At 43.6% G+C, this 20,676-nt stretch overlaps 1 protein-coding gene across 1 annotated transcript in view; it reads left to right on the plus strand.

The window, feature by feature from the left end:
- snd1 (staphylococcal nuclease and tudor domain containing 1) overlaps positions 1-20,676 on the plus strand; it is a 165,660-nt gene that overhangs the window by 92,485 nt on the left and 52,499 nt on the right. Inside the window, exon 17 of the mRNA XM_076722355.1 lies at positions 11,456-11,644. Within this exon, the coding sequence (XP_076578470.1) occupies positions 11,456-11,644 (189 nt within the window). The remainder of the gene's footprint in view (positions 1-11,455; positions 11,645-20,676) is intronic.

The following is a 20,676-nucleotide window of genomic DNA, read 5'->3' on the forward strand; positions in this document are numbered from 1 at the left end:
AGCCAGACTAGCTCTGACCGCCAACTGCTGGACAGCTCTCACAAATGAAAGCTACATCACAACTGGTCACTGGTTAATGGATTTTGGGCTATCAAAAGCGAAATTAACCAAAACTGACATCCCTGCCTATGGCTACGCTGCACCTTTGTCCACACCTTTATACTGTGTACTATGATACATGCCATTCGAACACAGTAACAGCTGCTTTTCCATTAAACTTGCTTTCGCCTTGTTACGGGAGAATATCTGCTCTTCAACTGAAGCAGTGCTCAAAATTGGTAGTAAAAACATGTCACTATTATTTTCACTTTCTCCATGTTTGTATAGCTGCTGTACTGCTCAGTGATTGCAAAATAATGGCCAGACTTTATTGGTTATGTACTCCAAGGTGTATGTGTAAATAGATCTGCGGGAAAGCAACGCTGTCATTTTGAGAGGTAATGTGGCTTAATGCCCTCTCCAATCATTTTGACCACCCCTAAATGTGCTCAATGTGGCTTGACTGCTCCCACCAAGCATTCCCTGCTTCAGGCAGCGATTTGAAGATTTGGACGCTTACCTCTCATTGCTTTCCAATACCCTAGGGCCTCGAGAAGCTGGGCGTCTCAACCCAGAACACAACGTACCTCTGGGAACCAAGTGAAAAATGCTTAAAAATCAAATTACTCTGTCCATTCCAACTTGTCAAAAGCTGCAATTAATTTAGAGTTTTCCACCCTGTTGTTTCCATTCAGATCTGCACTAGCAAGGTTGTGTTGACAAAAAATGAAAACTGTTTCAAAGTAATAACTTTCACAGAGCTGTGTGACATTTGCTTTTAACAGCCATTCAATAACTTACAGCCCAGTTCAATTTGTGTTTTCCCACCTGCACCCTCGCACCACCCAGTTAAGGGAAATTATATGATATTAGTAATATTACAAATGTAGCTCAATATTCATCGACTGGCATGCCATGTCGCCCCTCTCTTAAAAATGAGATGGATTGTAGTTATTGCTGTTATTGATTTTAATAACCAGGCTGTTAAGTCCCAATGCAGAGCCTTGCTCTTGCTCTTGTGCTGTGTGAAGGCTAAGCTATTCTTTCATCTGGATAACAAAGGATCTATAAACTAATTTAACTACAGGCTTAGCATGATTGGGTTTGCTGACTCTTGGCGTTTTTATTTTTCATCTTCAAACCTTCCAACATACAGTAAGTTTATGTGTGCTTTCTACCACTTCTCCCATCAAACCTCCTTAACCATGAATACATGTATAAATAATGTTGAATGAGACGGATCACAGGACTATTGGGGTCTCCCATTCAAATGGGAGGCACGGTGTGATAGCTGAAGGATCAAGCTTCCTCACAACACTATTGATCCATTAGGACAGTTGGAGAGAGACTGACTATTGTTAAACCTAGTCGGTCATCACATCGCCGCAGGTCTTGCATTACTTGATGCCACTGACCCTTTCACTGTGTTGGGACTTGTCAAACCCCTATGGTGTCCAATTGTTGTCAATGTTGTGGCTTTGGGGGGGGGGGGGGGGGGGGGACAGAAAAGTAAGATCACAAAGGTCAGTGAGCATCACAAAAGCCTGCAGGTTCCAACCAGAGTCCATTTCTTTTTACACGATTCAGCATGACCTTCCTCTTGTTCTTTTTAATGGGCTACAACTGTCCAATCAATGCGAAAATATGGCAAGCTTAAACTTCGAGTATAATTGTTAAATTCACTTGGTCATTGACTTTAATGAATAGTTCTCCAACTGTCCATGCCGTTCAGCAAATGGCTACCAGATAACAAAAGGATGCAGCATCAGTCAGCTGTTTCAGATTATATGTCACTAGTAAAGAAATGGATTTGTTTTGACAGTACTCCACTTAAAATACCAAGCTCAGTCTCCAGCAGAAGAACTCGCCATAATTTATTAGTTTGGTAGTCTGCTGTAGGTCATTTGTAGAGGACAACACCAGCTGCTGCTCTCTGATCGACTCGTTATTGACCTCTCCTTTTTCTCTGTCCATCTTTGCTCTAATTCATTTTCTGCGAAGGCTTCATGAGTCTTTCAAAGGCCTCCTCTGAAAGACTGTTCTCCCTGTGTTTAACCCTTTTGCTTATACTGGCAGTGTCTTAGACTATAGGCTTGAATAATTAAAGCTTGAATATTTCATTCTGTCTTTATTTTCCGCGGAAAGACGGACAGGTGGTGGACCCCAACAATTTCAGAGATCACTGAGCATTGATTGAAAGTGTTATTTTAGGTGTAAATTAGACAACTAATCCTGACTCTTGAGTTTGCTCGTTAAAGAACAAATCCTGTTGAGTCGGAATACAGACCATGTAGACTCATCGACATTGTATGCATTACAATTAGAATCTAGTAGATGTGGCAAGGGCAACAGGACAATGTACATGTCTATGAAACACATTCAAGGTTTGACAAAGTTTCTATTTATTTAATTGATACCAAATCTATCAGTAAAACATCAATCTCAACATCATGTTCAAATTTGGCCAATGACTTTGACTGTCGTTGTCATGAAAGCAAAGTGGCATCAAAGTTGTCTTACATGGCCTCATATACGCTGTCAACATCTCAACTATGGCACACCACAAATTAAAACAGCAGCGAAGTTCTTATATCAATTTCTGCTGTTGCTGCTTTTCCCCCCATTTTCTCAACATTTCCCCTGTGACGTGTGGAGTGAACATTTTTTTGATCTGTGCTCGAAAGGCAAGTCGTGCCAGGATGTAATAACAGATTCAGAAAGACGAGCAGGTAACAATGCCAAATGATTTTGTCTCCCACCTGCATTTACTGGAAGCATATCTGACTTATCCAGCTTTCTCTTGCCCGCTCCTCCATCGCTTTCCCTTAACCCTCTCCGCCAGCTCCCCTTTGTTCACCTGTTTTGTCAGAACAGCGATGCAGGGCGAACATCAATTATCTATTGATAAAAGAAAAACTCATTAATGGGCGTCAGGCAGGTTTAATGATGGGGATCATGCTTGTTTGCCTGACCGTTGATGGCCCTAGCCATTAGAGAAGCCGTTTGACTTTTCCCCACCCTGCCACCGACAGACAGCAGCCTGCCGCTGACAGTGATGCATGGGACCCCCTGAGTCGCATTGATCACCCTGGGAGAGTCCGTAGGCTCATAGGCACCCATACAAACACATTCCTGTGCATGGTATTGTCCCATTATTAGCGACACTAACCTTTGTTAAATTGGTCAAAATCTGGCTGAAAAAAAAAAAAGGTGAGTGTTTTATTCTTACAAGATGTTGATGCTTTTCCCCAAAAGGAAGCTGGGCTGTTGTCTAACAGCCTAATAGAATGAGTGTAGCAACTGTTCAAAAGAAGTCTTTATAGACTGCAGAACCTGGCAGTCCAAGTTTAACTGCTCCTCCTCTAATTTAAAAGAGATGGACTGTTTGCTGTAGAAACAGGTGGACAGGCTGGGGCAGCGCACTGAAATCTGTAAGATTTGGTACTGTACTTAGTTTGCTGTTGTGCCAGGGAAAGATTTGTTTTCCTCTGTGCACCTGCTGCTATAACTGCAGACTTGTGGGCATGTGAGGAAATAGCGGTGTGGCTCCCAAAACTGTCCTTCTGCCACCAAACTGTTCATACAGCCAGATTGAAACACACTTCAGCTCTGCAGCGAGCACTGTGGACAGTAATATTCTGCTGGGGTGAGGCTAATCCTCGCCTTACACCATGCTGTAAATGCAGAGCTTCTGCCTTATTCTTCAACTTGAACTCCACCTCACCTTTATTGTTTGGCAGCACTAGCAAACTATAAGCAGTATCTAACTATCCAGCTAATGGTTTCTAAACACCTATAATATAGTTGTAAGAAGATTTAAGTTTTTAATTTATTTGTCAACACCTATAACCCCCCTTTCACACCAAAAGTTAGTGCCTGTATGCAGGTTTTTTTAAAACTCTGGCAAACCCACTAAAAATAGGCGACTGACTCCTTTCCCATTGCCAGTAGATGAGTTTGCCTTTCCGTTAGTGGGTGTTAGTGGGCTTTTTGTCCAGTGTGAAAGGAATGTAGATAAGTGAAGACTGTTGTTAAAAGCTGTGGTTCAGACCAGCCCTTTCAGTCTTACTCCTTTAATTTCTCATAATATTTACTGCTTAACTGTCATTTTCAGGATTTTGAGAAACACTTAGATATAATGCAGGATGCTTTTTTTCTCCAGCATATTTTACAATCTCCCTCCGCCAGGCTTAACTCGATCAACATCTGACCCCATGGTCCAGTAGTTAATGAACCAACCTAGTTTGGAATTGGTTGGCGCCAGAGGTTTGGCCCTTGGCCTGGAGCTTAGCTGTACTGCTAGCTCACCAAACAGGGACAGTCAATAACCCACACACTCAGGTTTCCTAGCAGCTTAGCATAACAGACAGGGAGGCTTCACCTCATCCAACCTTTTTCTTTCTAAAAGTCCCACTGTTGTGGTTTTGCTGATATTGTAGTCTATCTCCTCCAGGGTTTAAAAATGTGTTTTGTGTGGACATGGCGATAAACGCAAATCCCATTGCTAACCAAGAATTAAAATGCCAGCAGACTATTCTCTGCAGTCTTTATCTGATCGAATGCTTTTTGCCTCCGACAAGGCTTGTCACCTACTATTGTCCTGTTTTTGGCTTTTGAGATCACCTGGTGTCGTCCAATAGTACTTGTCACACTGAAAATGTCTCACTAATTTAATTTATTTCCTCATATGTGTTTGGACAAAAAAAATAGGTCAGTCATTTTAGCTGCTGTCAATAAAAACCGGATCAGTCTCACTTCCCACATTTACCCCTGCTGTTCGATGATTGGTGACCTGCTTTACCCTCTCTGGCCCTTTTCTGTTGTGGGGAGGACACAGGTCATTGGGTTGGTGGCCTGCCTCTCTGTGGCTCTGACTGCAGCTGTTTTGCCCATGTGAAGATTTTTTTTATTTTTTTTTAAATTACAGGCCCCATTAACACGCTATTTACATCCCTGCCTGATCTATGCCATTAAGGGATCAATAGCAGTTTGTTTAATTCATTCATTTATTCTTCTCTCTCTGTCTCTCTCCCCCCCTTTTTTGTTAAAGGTGATCTATATTTATAGATTTCTCCTGGAACCGACTGGCCTTTTCCCCTCTCGATTCGACCACAGTGACATGCTAACACATTTAGCCTTTTTATACCAGCATCCCTGTTGTGAGGGAGTGAGATGGATATTAAACAAGAGCAGCACTTAAGAAAGACGGGTCTTTTGTTAGAGTTTGGTCTCTTTAGCACTAGCACGTCATCTGAAAAAGTGCTTGTTACTATAATCAAATAGCAAACATTTTTTTAAATGTATTTATATTTTGATGGATTAAGCACATGCCCCTGTTTGCTGCCGGTGCTCTGCTCTGCTAACAGCAGTTTATGGACCTTGGTAATGGGTGCGCTATTGATAATGGGATGTGGGAAGATTTTTAGAGGGTGAAAGGCAGTCAGTAGTGCATGTGGCCTGTGTGCGTTTTTCAACCAAATGACAGCACTCACGATGCCCACGTAAACCGCTCCGAGTTGTTGACCCAACATGCACATTGGGATGTAGCCTCATTTTTTTTTCCTTCCTGGTTACTGCTGTCCACACTGTCAGTGCCCTCACACGACGGTGACAGCACTGCTGATATCTTATTCCTGCTCTCTGGCATGCAATTACATACCTATCAGCACACACATAGAGATTCTCACACATAATGCCACACCTCAAGACATTAAAACACTAATTTGTACCTCTCACCTTCTACGCACACACGTATAACAGGATCACTGTGGAGGCAGGCATGTTCCCTTTCACTGTCATGGCTTCCAGCGACTCTGTCACACTAACAGTGTATTTATTACCCAGCAGTAGTTCTCCGTTTATTTACTTTGCTCCCTGCTCATCTGTCGTCCCGGACAGTTTGAATCAGTTTCCCATTTGGCTTTGATTAATTGTATCCGCCCACTGGGAACACCTTCACCAGATATTGATTCTTGGTTGAAATCTGATCAAAGCTGGGACGCACATCTTACTTGTTGGTACAGAAATGTATCATTTGAAGGAACTCTGTGTGTCTACTTAGAAAAATGATCCCCATAAGCCAGCATGAGGTGCAGTATTGAAAGATGATGGACTTCTGTTGGATGAGGCCGTTCATACCACCAAATGGAGTTTTCACGCAAGACTGGGCTCGGAGCGGCGAGGCTCAGCCTTTTCTGCTTAAATCCACATGTGGACAAACGGGGCTTTTCATGTGGGTCAAATGGTACTTTTCACATGACATTCATGACTCTGAATTAAGTGTCCATTGATTTTTGTTAAGTGTATAGGGAAGGTTAGGAATATGAATTAAGGTGTAGAGATTATCTTATTGCTCTCCACATTTTCATCTTTTTCCCCACTTTGCACCTCAACCGAGGGCTTAGGATCACTCATTGCTTAGAAGAGGTTTGATCTCTTTGCCAGAGCGCACACACACACACACACACACACACACACACACACACACTACACACCCCCACATCACTCCTTCAGTCTTCTCCAAGGCTCAGTTTGATAAATGGCTTATTCTGCTGGATGAGCAAAGGGCTATAGGTGGGAGTGACTCAAGTCTTTCTTTTTCTGTCTTTTTTTCTGTGTCTGACTTTCTTTCTGTCCATCTGTCCACCCGTCTGATTTGTCTTCTGTGACTCAGGGCGATGCGGGAGATGAGCAGATAGTTTGCTCGTATGAGACTGAGAGGAAAAGACTGGCGCAGGTTACAGTAAACTACTTCTGGCCCCTGCTTACCTTGTCATATCAGCCAGGTTTGCCGGCACACGATACATTTACACAAATAGATTCATTAATGTGACGAACACTTAATCCCTTAACACTGAAATGCAGAGAGTGGTGTGCACTCAAGCCGGCACAAACACACCTGCATTAATATTATCCCTCCACATCATCTGACCTGCCACTTTAAAAACTATTGATACGCTTTGATTTGATTTTATATACAGACACTCCGAAGACTGGAGAGAGCCCAGCTAAGTGGCAGAGTACAGTAGCCATAAAAGCAGCCGCCTCCTTGTTGCTTAATGAGAATGAATGAAGACATGCCAAACATCTCCACCTGCCTGTCTCTGTCTTTCTCTCTCTCTTTGTCTTTTCTCAGGGAGTGCACTCTGAATAAATGCTATGTTTGCCACCATCAAAGTCTTTAAACTTTTACGACCAGAGCTGGTAATTGGAATATGCAGTAAAACTCAAATTTAAAAAGCGGCGTTAACGGTTGCAGTCAGAGATGATTGAAAGCACTGACTGACAGATTCATCTCCTCTGTGCCTTACATTATGGATGCGGCCAGCTCTCTCTCTGCGATGAGAGAATGCATAGCGCATAATGTATGCATGAAGCAATACTCGAATTGAGCTTCTGACCCGTGTGCCAGGATGGACCTCACGGGTTCAGAAATGGCTTGAAGGCGTAAGTGGACACACCTGGTTTTCCGTAACCTTTTGGTCATTTATCCATTTGCTTTTTCCCCCTCCAGGTATTCAATATTTGTTTGTTTGGATGTGGTGATAAAAGGAAATCCCATTGCTTGGCAATTTTTAAATTGCCAGCCCACTGTGTCCTTTCATTTTCTTTTAGTGCTGCGTTTGGCTCTGACATGACGTGTCACCTACCGCAGTCTTTTTTGATTTTTTTTTTCTTCTCACTTTCAAACAGCTAAGTGAATTAAATCTGCTGCAGTTTTAAAACATGCCCCCGGGCCAGGTTTCACTTCAATGGTACCAAATGGCTTTGTCTTTTGTACTCGTGAATGACCGCGCATGTGTATGTGCTTGCGCGCACACACGCATGGCTTTGAGTGTATGTGTATTTTGCCTTTTTTCTCTTTTCCGTCCACTGTGTCGACACAATCCCGGCGTTTATGAGATTACCAGAGCCCATTTGTGTTCCAGCGGGAGCCATCTTGGCTCGGAGGAGGCCTCCGCTGGGAACCATCTGGGCTCTACTCAAAGCAGTTTCCACTCCGCCTCCCCTGTCCTCTCCACATTGTGACCAAAGCTATTTACTTTAAAGGGAGGAGGAACTCAAATTTCATTTGCGTGTGTGTATTTGTAAAACTTCGGTCTTTAGATTGAGCTCCCCAGCTCTGAGGTGGTACTGTTCATGCAAAGTAGGGAGACAAAGAGGGAATGATGTTAGAACGGTGCCTCAGAGGTTACAATAATCCTTAGGGATTATTTACATTTCAATAGATTTCTATATTATTTCCTTGAGTAATCATTTGTTCTGTGTAAAGAATAAAAACTATGGCAAATTCTGAAAATGACTTGACTTTATGTCGTATCTCAAAGTCAGATGCTGTAACTTTATTACAGACACAGCTCAACAACAGCAGAGCAGTAGATACAAATTGTGTCTTAGAAAAATATCTATAAAAAACAAACAGTTAAAAAACAACCAAAAAGCAGAATAAGAATCACTAAGACAGAGAAGCGTTCATTATTGACATTGATAGCTCAGTGGATAAACGAGCTGTTATCAGTCCATTTTCCGTATTAAGTGTGACATATTGTGCCAGCGTTAGTATTACTCTGCAGTCCTGCCATGGATTTACAGCCTCTCCAAGCTGATCTTATTCTGCCAGTGGAAAAATGGGCCTGTGCTCCTTTCTTCTGAATTAATTTATCCCTCTTAATTTCACATTTGACCTCTCTATTGGCCTCTTCCGTCTCTTCCCCGCTGCCTGGTGAAATGTTGTCTCTTTATTCAGCGATCCTTTCAAAACTTGGTCACCTAAGGTTTGGAATTTGGATACATTTCTGACTTCAGGCTGGTTATCACACTCTCAGAAAGATAAATATGACAACAGATGTGGGTGGTTTTCTGTGGAATGACTAATTGGTTAAGCTGAATTATCCTCTTGTAGTTTGGCGGTTTGCTCCATCTGATTTGTTGGTGTAACATTAATTAACGCTAATGTGCACAGTGCATACTTTTTTTCATTTTATTTTTTTACTTGTTGAGTCGGTCCTAAAAGTCACTCATTAGTATTCAAAAAGTGTGCAGATGATGTGATATTTGGGCTTATCGACTGACAGTCATCACTTCAGTGTGTGTTTGACAGGCTGGTGTGTGTCTTTAGCCCGTGTGACTGTTGACTTGGCTGCTGTTTGTCTAATTTTGCCTGTATACTCGTATATTAGACATTCCTCAGTTGGCCCATTTGTTATTATTAATGCTGCGTGCAGTCACGACACCCCTCTAGTCACATTGTGCCGTGCTCAGTCGCAGGCTAATTTTTCTTCCATAAGGTTAGCAGTGTGTGGTAAATGAAGTTTCTTCTATATGCAGTCTGGGAAAAGCACAGACTAATTTGTTCTATTATGATCGAAAGAGTGTAAGACCACGTGTCTGTGATTCTAGTAATTTAAGTGCAATTACACCCTCCCCTTAGCATATCTGAACCTCCCTCTCGTCACCTCTGGATGCTCGCATGCTTAAACTGGAGACATATTTGTCGACAGGAGTAGCGACAGAGAGAGAATATCTCCATGACCTCAAGATAGCTTTCTGCACTCGAACTGAAATCTCTGTGGAGATTCTTTTTCATGTTTCTGAGGTATTGTTCAGCTAATGAATGATTCTTAAACCTCCCCTGCAAAGCAAAAGGCTGATCAGACCAAAAATGGGTAATCAGAAGCCTTCCACTCATGGTAAGGAAGAGGTATCTTTCTATCGCCCCCTTTGTTTTTTTGTGGTGATAGTAGTTTTTGGTTCAGGAGCTTTCAGTGTGCAGACTTTATTGTTCTCATTTTTGCAAAGATTTTATAACAGCTTGTGGAACAGATTTAGTCCGGAAGTGGAGCTTTCAATTTTTCTTCCAAATTGGAATTGTTCCCAGCAAAAAGTGTTGTTTTTGGTTGTCAGTGTTGTTTTATTTTTGTTTTGCGTTTGCTGCCTTAGTGGTAGTTGTGACAGTTAAGTTGGTTCGAGCCATTCTAGCTATTTCCCAGCACTCGCCCACTTCCCCATTTGACATTTGGGTGCTTGGAGGACCAGTGGTGCTCTAATAGCCTGGTTACGTAACTGCTTCTGCACTTAAAGACAAAGAGAGATAACATGGGGTGAGTATCTGAGATAGCACGGAGGAAGAGAGGAAGGGAAGAGAAAGCAGATGAGCTGCGAGAGAACTTAGATTATATCACACTCAGAACCTGGAAGGGTGGACAAAAGTCTTTTATGGAGCCTTTACATGACTTTTATACATGTTAGAGATGAGCACAGGAATTATTATTAAGGTTATTTTTTTTAATAGAAAACAGCTGAATTATAGGCACACTGTGCCTTTGAGCCATTGGTGCATTGACTCGCTGCATTACAAATGAGTGTTCGACACTTTTTAGTCATTTACAATACTGCTGATGGCTTGATCCACATGGTAACTGGATCCAGAAAGCTGAAATATATGTGTATGCCTGGGTTGTCGATTTTATGCTTAATAATAGAACATATTATGCATTCATTAATAAAGGCTTTTTACTTTAGTTGAGAACAAGGCAGAGCAGTTTACAAACTTAATTCCCCTCAGATTTCCCTTGTGGCTGCAGGGCTAAGCAGCCCCGAGTCTTAATCGCTTGACTTTTCCCTATCTCTTCAGCACACCTGCCCTCTCACTTTCTCGCTGACGGAGGCTGTAGAGTAGGAAAAAAAAAATCGATTGATTCCCCCCCTCCCCCTTCTTTCCCCGGTCGTCCATCACTTATGAAACAAAATGTAATGAATAGATAATTAGCCTGAATAGGCAGAATTTGGTTATAGTCCATCATGGGAAATGTTGTGAGATTTTTCCTACTTTGTCAGCAGGGTTAGCTATCGCAGTGCCCTCATTTGTTAACTTAAGGGAATTGCAGCTTGGGTGTCACTAATTGCAAATGATTTACATTGCAAAAAAGTAGGATGACAGTATTTAGAGTCTTAATTAAGGTTGAAGTGCATACACAACACTAATTTAAGGCCACTCATACTTTTGTGCAGGCGCTGGGATTTGTGCACTTGAGTTTTATTGTTTTCAAAGAGACTCTGAAGTTGCCTCTGCTGAAAGCTGGCGGCACTGCTTGATTGAGAATGTCTAAGAAAGGTTTGCTTCAGTGTACACAAAAACAAGAGGACACGAGAGCAGATGTTACTGATTTGGAAAACCACAACTGGAGTGAAACGGGATCTGTGTGTGTGTCCCACCAAATCAATAATGAGCTCACAGGCCTCCATTGATGTGTCTGTTTAAGAACAGTGGTGTCTCCTCACAGGACCGCCCCCCAGCACACCTTCTCTTCTGTGTTGTAATGGAATCTCAAACCTAATGGAGGGTACAGAACATTAACTGGGCCTCTTATCTTCCTCTCCTTCTCCTCCTGCCCTCCCCTCTATCCTTCTGTTCCAGGTTGAAGTTGAAGTGGAGAGCATGGACAAAGCAGGGAACTTCATTGGCTGGCTGCACATCGAGGGTGTGAATCTGTCAGTGGCGCTGGTAGAGAACGCTCTGTCTAAGGTCCACTTCACAGCAGAGCGCAGCGCCTACTACAAAACCCTGGTCTCAGCAGAGGAGGGATGCCGACAGAGGAAAGAGAAGGTAGGCCTCATTTCCACGCTGCTGTTCCAAACATCCTATTAAACTATCAGAGCGATGACCACAACTGGCATGAAACTGTCCACATGTCGCTTCCAAGTGGTGAAAGAAGCACCTGAATTTATCTACTCACAGTCATCCCACATTCACTAAAGGAAGACTTGATACTTGATTCTTTATTAGAGGTAAAGATGAAGTCAGCAGGAATGATGACCCTAAAAAGCAGTTTGTTCCAATAAGAGAAGTCAGCCACATTCTTCCAGGCATCTCTTCTCTCAACAGCAACTATTCTCTGTTGTAAACTTCCTCACAATGCCCTTGTCAAAGGCAAAGCCCATCCCCCTCACCAGCCTGACAGCCAATTAGGACAGGTGGTGCCGTGACCTTCGGCTTCCATTAATACAAAACTAAGCTTTTTTTATCATGGCGGAAAATGTGTGTCAGGAAGGAAACTAGAGGAGGACGCATCAATATATCTAGCATGACACCCCATTCAATCATGAGAAGCAACAGCAAGACACATATTCTGATGTACTGTATGAACAGCATGCAGGCAGCACCTTTACTTACAGCTACAATAATGTGGAAATGCTCCATCTGGGCTTGAGAATAGCCACATATTTGCCATTATCATTGAAGCTTCCTTTCCTCGATGGGAGTCCTTTGATGGATGGAGGCCTCTCTCACACTGATCCTGATCTCGCCCTGCATTTTCATTATGGCTCCACGAGTCACCCCTGCCAGATGCATGAAGTGCCCGGCCAGCTGTCATCCTTGTCCTCTTCCTCTCTATCTCAGTAACATATTTCTTTTACCCTCTCTCTCCCTCCCTCCTTCTCTTCCATTCTCTCTCTTCCACTCACTTGTGCCTGTTTGGGTCCTTTAGGAGACACAAATGCCTCCTCTCCCCATATAAACGTGATGTATTGCCGGAGCCAAGAAGGGACTGTGTTCTTTTTCCCGTCTCTGAATCTATCATGCTCATAGTCAGTGTGCTCCTCCTCGTCTTTCTTGCTCTGAGCTCCCCTGTTTTTCTCACAGTTACTCTCCATCTGTGTCTTCCTTTTCTCAAAACGATGAAACAGAGAGCTAAAGATCTGTAGAGTGCTGCGCAGGTGAATCTTTGGTCTGGATTTACAAAAAAAAAAACAAACAGTCTTGCCAGTGATGTGAGCACACCGACCCTGCCACGTTAAATCTAACCGCAGCAAGAAGGCACATTCCTGACACCTCCGATGACAATTTCACTACCGGTTTCCGACCCCCTTTGCTGCGTCGAGACAGATTGACTTTCACCGCAAGGTTTTGACTTGAGCGAACCTGAGTGCGGACAGGGCCGAGAGGAGAGACGACAGAATGGGGCCCGGGTAGAACAGACAGACAGTGATTATGTTTGATCTTAGTTTGCCACAGGCACCGGTGCACAGATCAACCACAGCCTGATTTGTTTGTGAGTGGGTGTGTGTAGTGGAGAGTGTTGTGTTAGTGGAGCGCAGGGCAGTCCGGTGTGTGTGTGTGTGTGTGTGTGTGTGTGTGTGTGTGTGTGTGTGTGTGTGTGTGTGTGTGTGTGTGTGTGTGTGTGTGTGTGTGTGTGTGAATGCATGGTATGCAACTTGAAGGCAGATATGAGGTGGGGCTTGGTGTTCTAATTAACCCGTAGAGACCATCTTGAGAAAAGCTGAGAGCTTGGTAATTTTTTTTTCTCTCTTTCTCTTTTGAAGTCGTGGCTGGTCTTTGTCTGCGTGCAGGCTGAGGCAAGGTAAGGTAGATCGCATCTCCTCCCAGCTCCTTCCCTCTCTTCCTTTTTTCTCAGTGCCCTCTCTTTATTGTCCCTACGGCTGTGGATATGGAAGACATCAGTGGGTACTGCTGTGTCAGGCGTCCCTACAAGAAAAACAAGGTTGTCGTAATGAAGTGCAGTGGGGAGGGTGTGTGCACGCACGCGGACACACGCACCCTCATTAAAGAAAACTGTGCGTTGGTGGTCCTGCAGGGACTCAGTACAACAAGGGGGGATTGAGGCTTTCTGCAGGAGCATCCTGAACCAAAACTGCTTAGTTCGAGTGAGTTAAGTGAATATGAGTTTTTGCTACAATGAGACCAGTGGGACAAAGTGATTGTGTTCTAAATGAAGCGTTCCAAAGGGCGTGAAGAAGAGCCTTATCTAGAGCTCAGCATGTTTTCATCTCGCGTATCAGCATCTCTTGGAACAATATCTGGATCCTCACAGCAAACCCATTTTCCCCACACATGCACGAGGCTCAAATCGCAGGCCCGGGCACATTCCTAATTCTGTTCCCAATTACGGTTATTTATGGCTAAGCTATTGTTTACATAAATCTCTTTAAAGCGTGTCGCCCTGTCAGAACCTATTGTCATGCTCTCAGCGCCGACATTTGCGTGATTCAGCTATAAGACAGACCCTGTATAAACTTATTTCATGTTTTAACAATGAGTCGGTTGTTGCCAAGCAGTGCTCATGCCCTCTTCTTAAATCTCTTGCCTGGTTTTGCAAAGCATTCTTGTGTATATTTGGATTCTCCTAGGGGTAGAAAAACAAATTCTAGCTTACCAGGCATCTCTGTAAACAAGACTTGTTGCAAAAACACTGCATTTTGTCATTGTAATATGAGACAGCTCATTGCAGCTATTCATGTGATGTTCCAGTATTCCCATGCTGCAGCTGAGAGAAATAGATTTGACAAGATAGCAGCAGTTTGGCTCAAAGTGGATTGGGAGCGGAGATTTCGACTGCGGAGACATTGGCTATAGCTTTCATTTAAGTTCCCCGGAGAATGAACAGGTGTGGTTTGTCAATAGCTGGTTGTGCCTCAAGAGACTTTTCAATTTATTTATTTATTTGTGAAGACGCGGGGTAATGAGAGGGAAATCAATTTATGCTCCCAGAAGCTCTTGTTTCTTCTTACTCTCGGCAAATCAGAGCTTTTAACCATTCACCAATGTGAATGGTTTTTGGTTGTTTTTTTTTCTGTCAATAGTAAGCCATACGTTGACTTGAAAGAAATGGATCCCAGCCGCTGTAAACAGGCAGAGGAAAGAAACACGCAAGTAATTGGAGTGGCCCAATTATGAAGAGGTGAATCAACAATCGGCCCTCAGTAATAACCAGAGTGTGCTTTTTGTTGAGCAAGGTTTTTTTTCTGTAATTACCCAACCTTGAAGGAGATTAACACACTCCGATGGGTCTCGGAGTGGGAGAGAGGAGGAAGGAAAAGAGAAAGTGGAGAAAGAAAGAGGATATGACAGCCCCTGTTAAAGATATTTCATGTCACGCGACTCTCCTCTTTTCATCACTGTCCGCCCCTTTCCTTCAATCCTGCTCAGCCCTCTTCACAGACCAGTGTCTTCCTTTTAACCTCTTCAGTCTTCTCACATCCTTATGCTCACCCTCTTCACTCGCTGCCCCCTCTCTCTTTTTTTTCTTTCCTCTCCTCCTTCAGCTCATCATCATTGAATCCCTTCTTATTAACCGGATTAATGTCTTCTCAGATGCCCTGTGTCATGCCCTTGTTCCTCTTTGCTGCTTTTCAACGTTTGGATCATGCAGGACGGTTCCTTCCTTGGCATGGACTGTGAGAGTGTCAGAGTGAGTCAGGCAGCGACATCATTTGTACCCTTTTTGAGGGGAAAAAACATCCCTTAGAAGCATAAACCCAGGATCCGGTGCTGCTGTTCCCTATACTTCACCCGTCCATCAACGACAGCCATCAAAGCACTTGAAGCAGCATCGTTTTGACATTGAGCTTGGTGACGTGTCCTTGGCGGAGACTGATTGAAGTACATAATCTTATTTCAGCTTTCTCCTCTTTTTGGGTGGAATCCAGAGTTGCAAGTCCAGTCGACTTGACTGTCACGTGGCCAAAAGGCCTGTTCGCGAGTATACTTTAGCACATGCCTCAGACCGAACAGTTTTGTACTACAAAGCAAATCGCAACACTTGGACTTGCTGTGATTGGCTGACTAGCATTGTAAGCATGTCTGATTATATCGGCGCGTTGCAATTTTTTGTCCCTTCATTTCACTTCAGCTGCCTCTGGCTCGCTCTCTCAAGGGTCACGCAGCTTGCCTCGCAAGCCAAATATTTCGACAGCTAACCAGGAATCCCCACCCCCATCCCACCCGCTTTTTATTTATGATTTCTCACTGTTTTCAACGATTGTGCAAAAAGCAACATCTCCCTGTCCTCCCATCTAAGCTGTGTCTTCTCAGCAGTCAGCACATCACACACCTGGCTAAACAGGAACACGCTGTGGATGAATCAAGATAATTGGGCTTTTAGCAAAGCTAATAGGCCCGTGTCTCTGAGTTCAGGCTGGAGGAAGTTTGCCTCTAGTGGACTGGTTTCACTCAAGGATTAGTTATGGTTTGCATTCTGTCCTGTTCCAACAAGAGCATTTCTGTGGAAGTCCACATGGTATTGCATGTTTTAGGTGCAGCCATTTCCATTGAGGACATTTGATTTGCACAGTAACGGTCCGTTTTCTATTAATATCATTCTCAATGCTTTCCTAAGCCCCGAAGCCATTGAAACACTTTCAGGGTTGCAATCTTTTCTCTTCCCTTTCCCATTTTTCTTGGCCTCTCATAGTGAAATAACCTGTGGCAGTCATCTGGTAATATCACGGAAAAAAGATGGGGATTAATAATAAAGCAGCTCATTTATGGAGGTTTTGAGTGAAATAACAAAGTAAATTTGACTCATTCTGTTGCTGACTCTCTACCCACTGTGTCACTAATTTAGGTCTCTTTTAGCCAAATCCCATCACTGTTCCTGCGAACTATCTCCTCTTAGCTTCAACCATTTTCGTGTTAGTCCCTGGCTGTCCTCCCTCTGCTGAGAGATTTTTGGCACACATGAAATCGTTACTGTTATTGCTTTTCAGATTGCATTAGGCCTTGTGAAGAATTGAGCCTTAATCGCATTCTGGGGCAAGCAGGATGATTGCACCTCCCATCTATTGCTTACTGCTGTCAGTGCTGCCTTGTGATTTAACAAATGGACACTCTATAGTGTTGAGACAGGAACAACGTCCGTGACAATCACAGAAAGTGATATTAAATTAATGACCAAGCTAGATACACGTCCAGTCCATTTGAGAGGTAACAGGAATGCTTGCTGAGGAAACTGCTTGTCATGCCTGGATGAAAATGAAATGCCCCAGCTGTGTTTGAAAGGACTGAGGAGGAAGTGCTGAAGTTTTCAGATTTTACCAGCCACTTTGGAGATTTCTTTGGCACTGTGTTTTTCCTTATTTCCTCCTCCTTAGCCATTCCAGTCATCACAGAAATTCTAGTGCAGCTCCCATGTCACTCTATTATGTTAAAATCCTTTGCAACTTCAGTCTTAGTCACGTTTAAAAATTGAGATTACATGGCCTATGAGAAGATGAAACCTTTTAAAATGAGTCAGGTAGTGCCAGAGAGGTCCCTTTGATGACACATACGTAAAAAAAAAAAAAAAAAAACATTCTTAACACGTGGGCTTCCATTAAATGATTTGCTTCTTTCACATCTTGATTTCTTTGTTTGCAGCACACTCTCCCCTGTAGGTTTGAATGGAATAGTGAGATAATAGAAAAGCTTTACTTAATATGGTGTAATATATCTTGCAGATTTGCAGGTTGTGGTCTCAGGGTCACACGCATGCACAGCTTGTTTGCATTTCCTCAGTTGCTTTTTGGAACGGTTTCAGAGCAGTCCATTGTGAGGCTCTAAATGGGTGAACTTTGAATAAAGAAGAAAGGCACTTTGTCTGGTCATAGAGTGCCAACTCCTGCAAACCCCCTCATCTTAATTTAATAAACCTGGACTTCTGCTGAAGACTTTCAGCAAACGTGTACTGTGTGCATCCTGCAGACCATGCATAATGCACGTGTTGTATTTAAAACTGCTGATTCAAGGTAACTAATGTCACAGCACTCAGTAGTTATTCAGACATGTTACATACCTGTAAATGACAGGGTTGAATAATACATGATGCACATACAGGATATTAAAATGCCTGTAGGTCAAATGTCACAGTTCTGTCTTTTATAATTTATTATTACACCTCATGGGCTCTAACTTCTCTTATGGTTTCTTTACATGATGTTTTTTAGAGGATATGTGGTGTCAGCTATGTGCAGAGGCCCTTTCAAATACCGGAAAACTAATGGGAGAATGAAATGGTGTCAGTGGCAGCATTTTGCTCAGCCGCCTCAAAGATGGAGGGCCAGGAGAATCATTATGTCACTGGTGATTTGCATTTTTCCGCCCTTTAGGAGATGAGTGGCTAAAACTGTGCCAAAAGTCACAGTACATCACCTCACCCATGGGCAATCTATTTTTGCTAGTCTTGCTTGTGTTTCGACTATATCGTCCACATCATTACGTACTGCGGCACAACAGCAATCGCGAGTCAAATAACCTCTAAAGTCCAACGTCTTGGCTTCTCCTCTGGCCAGCATTATCGCTTTGGCTCACTAGGACACAGTGTTGTTGCTGTAAGTAGCAGGTTAGTACAGTTCGATGACTCATGGTGCAGCAGTTCTCAGCCTGCTGTGGTCAAATCATCTTTTCTGTTCAGGTTTTTAAGCACCACCTATATATGTGCTCTTTACAAATCAAGGTTACCTGTGTTTTTATGTATTTGGAGTAGCACTACTATCACTACTACTGATGATGATTATGTTAATCCTCAGAAACAGCATTAGAAACCAGAGCACAATGCGACACAGTACCTCCACAGCACAAGCTAACTAACAGTGTGTCAGATTATAGCTGTTGAATTTAATGAATATGCCTCAAGCACTTTAACTTTTTTCCCTACGCTGTGATCCCACAGCAGGGCTATTACTTTGCATCGGTTGAATAAAGTACAGTGTAACATCTAAGTTTTTAGTAGTCTACAGTGTATTGATGTCATATGATATGTTAAGTCTTTGCAAATGTATTAAAATTATATTACCAGTATTTAATCAAAGTTAAATCACATCTCAGTAAATTTCAAATAAAGATGAAGTTAAATAAATAAAAGTAGGAAATTCAGAGCAATGCCATGTAACACAGCAGAACAGCAATAAAGCTTTTGTGATAGCCTGCCACCTTTTAAGATCAGTGGCTCAGGGGACCCCATCCCATGCTGGAAATCATTAACACATCCAGTGCAAGAACGTTTGGCCCCAGTGCCGGCGTGTCAATACACAAGCAAGATGAGGGTTGCATGGTTTGTTGGCAAGTGTGAAAGGACAGCAGGATCACAGCAAGGGGACATTATTGCCTGCAGGGTGGCCACAATGGGAGAGGTGACCCGTGTGAGGCCTCACATCTCTGGAAAAGATGGAGAGGACTGTACGCTCTGTTATATACCGCCAATTCCCAGGCTTCAGTTTGTGTGTCTGCATGGTGTCTCTCCGCACGATGTGTGCAAATGGGTGTATCCGCGTGCGACTGCATTCCTTTCCCTTTGTTTACTATGCCATAATGTTTGTATGCCTCTTTGTGTGTGCGTGAGTTTACTCCGGCCTTCATCTCTCTTCTCAGCGCTGCGTGCACAAAATGAACCACCTACCACACAAAAGCAAAGAGCTGACGGAGGCTTTTTCCATATGGCTAAAAGATTACATAATATGATTCTCAGTGCGATGTGTACACATCCGCACAAACACACACACACACAAACTTGGTTGCAGATGGAGGGAGGCTCCGCACGTGCACATACCCTACTCTCACTGTCCCTCTCCTGCTTGGCTCAAACACACTTTGAGCATGTGCAGACCGACAATGCAAACACAGACGTACACATGCACACGCTCTCCGGTGACAGCCCCCCCACACCCACTGTAGACGGCAAGCTGGACCCTCAGTGCCCTGAGGCACAGAGACAGAAAGACAGAGAAAGAGATCAGTGGGCCCAGTGATGTGTGTGTTATTTACACCCCAGCCCTCAGTTCTCTCGCTCTCTCTGTCTTCATTCTCCTTTTCCCCAGTTCCAAGCTGCAAATTCAGCAGTCTGTCAGCTCCTCTTGCAGTATCGCGAATACACATGCAAACATTCTTTCCATCCTCATCTGCTTCGTCTGACACGATGGCTGTGCATTCGCGCACACGCCGCTCACCTGCAGAGTGAGGCGCACGGACCGTTTCAAAACTTAAGCAACCTAAAAACTAGATGCACTCAATGACGTGAGTCCGTCTCAGCAGTCTCACCTTCTGCGCGCTGAATTATACATTTACACGAGTTGCAGGATTACACACTGACTTTGAAAATGTCATCTGAAAAATGCATCCAGCCACAAGGACATCAGGACAATCCTGAGGAGCACACACTCTCAGATGAAATATTCTACTTGATGAAGCATAAAAGCAGGAAGTAGGCCTTTTTGTTTAGGGCAACATTTTGTCTGTGTACTTAATGTGCTTGTGCTGCTGTTTCAGTCGAATGCATATGGTCCTTACTGTCCACATTCCATTGTTTTGTTTGTATCGTTAAACTTGCATTTGCATGCATGCTCATTGTTATGTATATGATCCTGCGCATGTGTTTACATGCATCTGTCTGTATGTCCTTGGCCTTGTGCTTTCCCTTCTCCAGTCATGCACAGGATTCTTGCAGGCTCTTAGCAGAGGTCCTCAGGGGCAGGTTTACGGCTGCCTCTGGTTCATCAGTGGAGAAAAACTCCCCCCACCCACCCCAACACACACACACACATACGCACCCACACCGCCCCCGATCCCACCCCACCATACACCCTCCACCCCTTCACTCTGCTCTGGGGATGGATGGGCTGAGGCCACAAGAGGAGAGAGAGGGCTGAAAAGAGTGAAAAGGAGGTGAAACGCTGGCAGAGAGCATAATGTGACATGACATAGTGCGTTGCATTATAGCTGATTAACACATGCTCAGCTCTGCCACCCGCAATAGAAAACACAAGCCCCCAGGTCTGCCCGCCTGCGTTTCTCCATCTCCCTGCCTCCTCTATCTTGGGGCTTCCCTCTTTTTTTTTTTCGTCCGCCCCAATTTCTCCCCCATCTCT

The sequence above is a fragment of the Chaetodon auriga genome, chromosome 22 (assembly GCF_051107435.1).
Source record: "Chaetodon auriga isolate fChaAug3 chromosome 22, fChaAug3.hap1, whole genome shotgun sequence".
Taxonomy (NCBI): Eukaryota; Metazoa; Chordata; class Actinopteri; order Chaetodontiformes; family Chaetodontidae; genus Chaetodon; species Chaetodon auriga.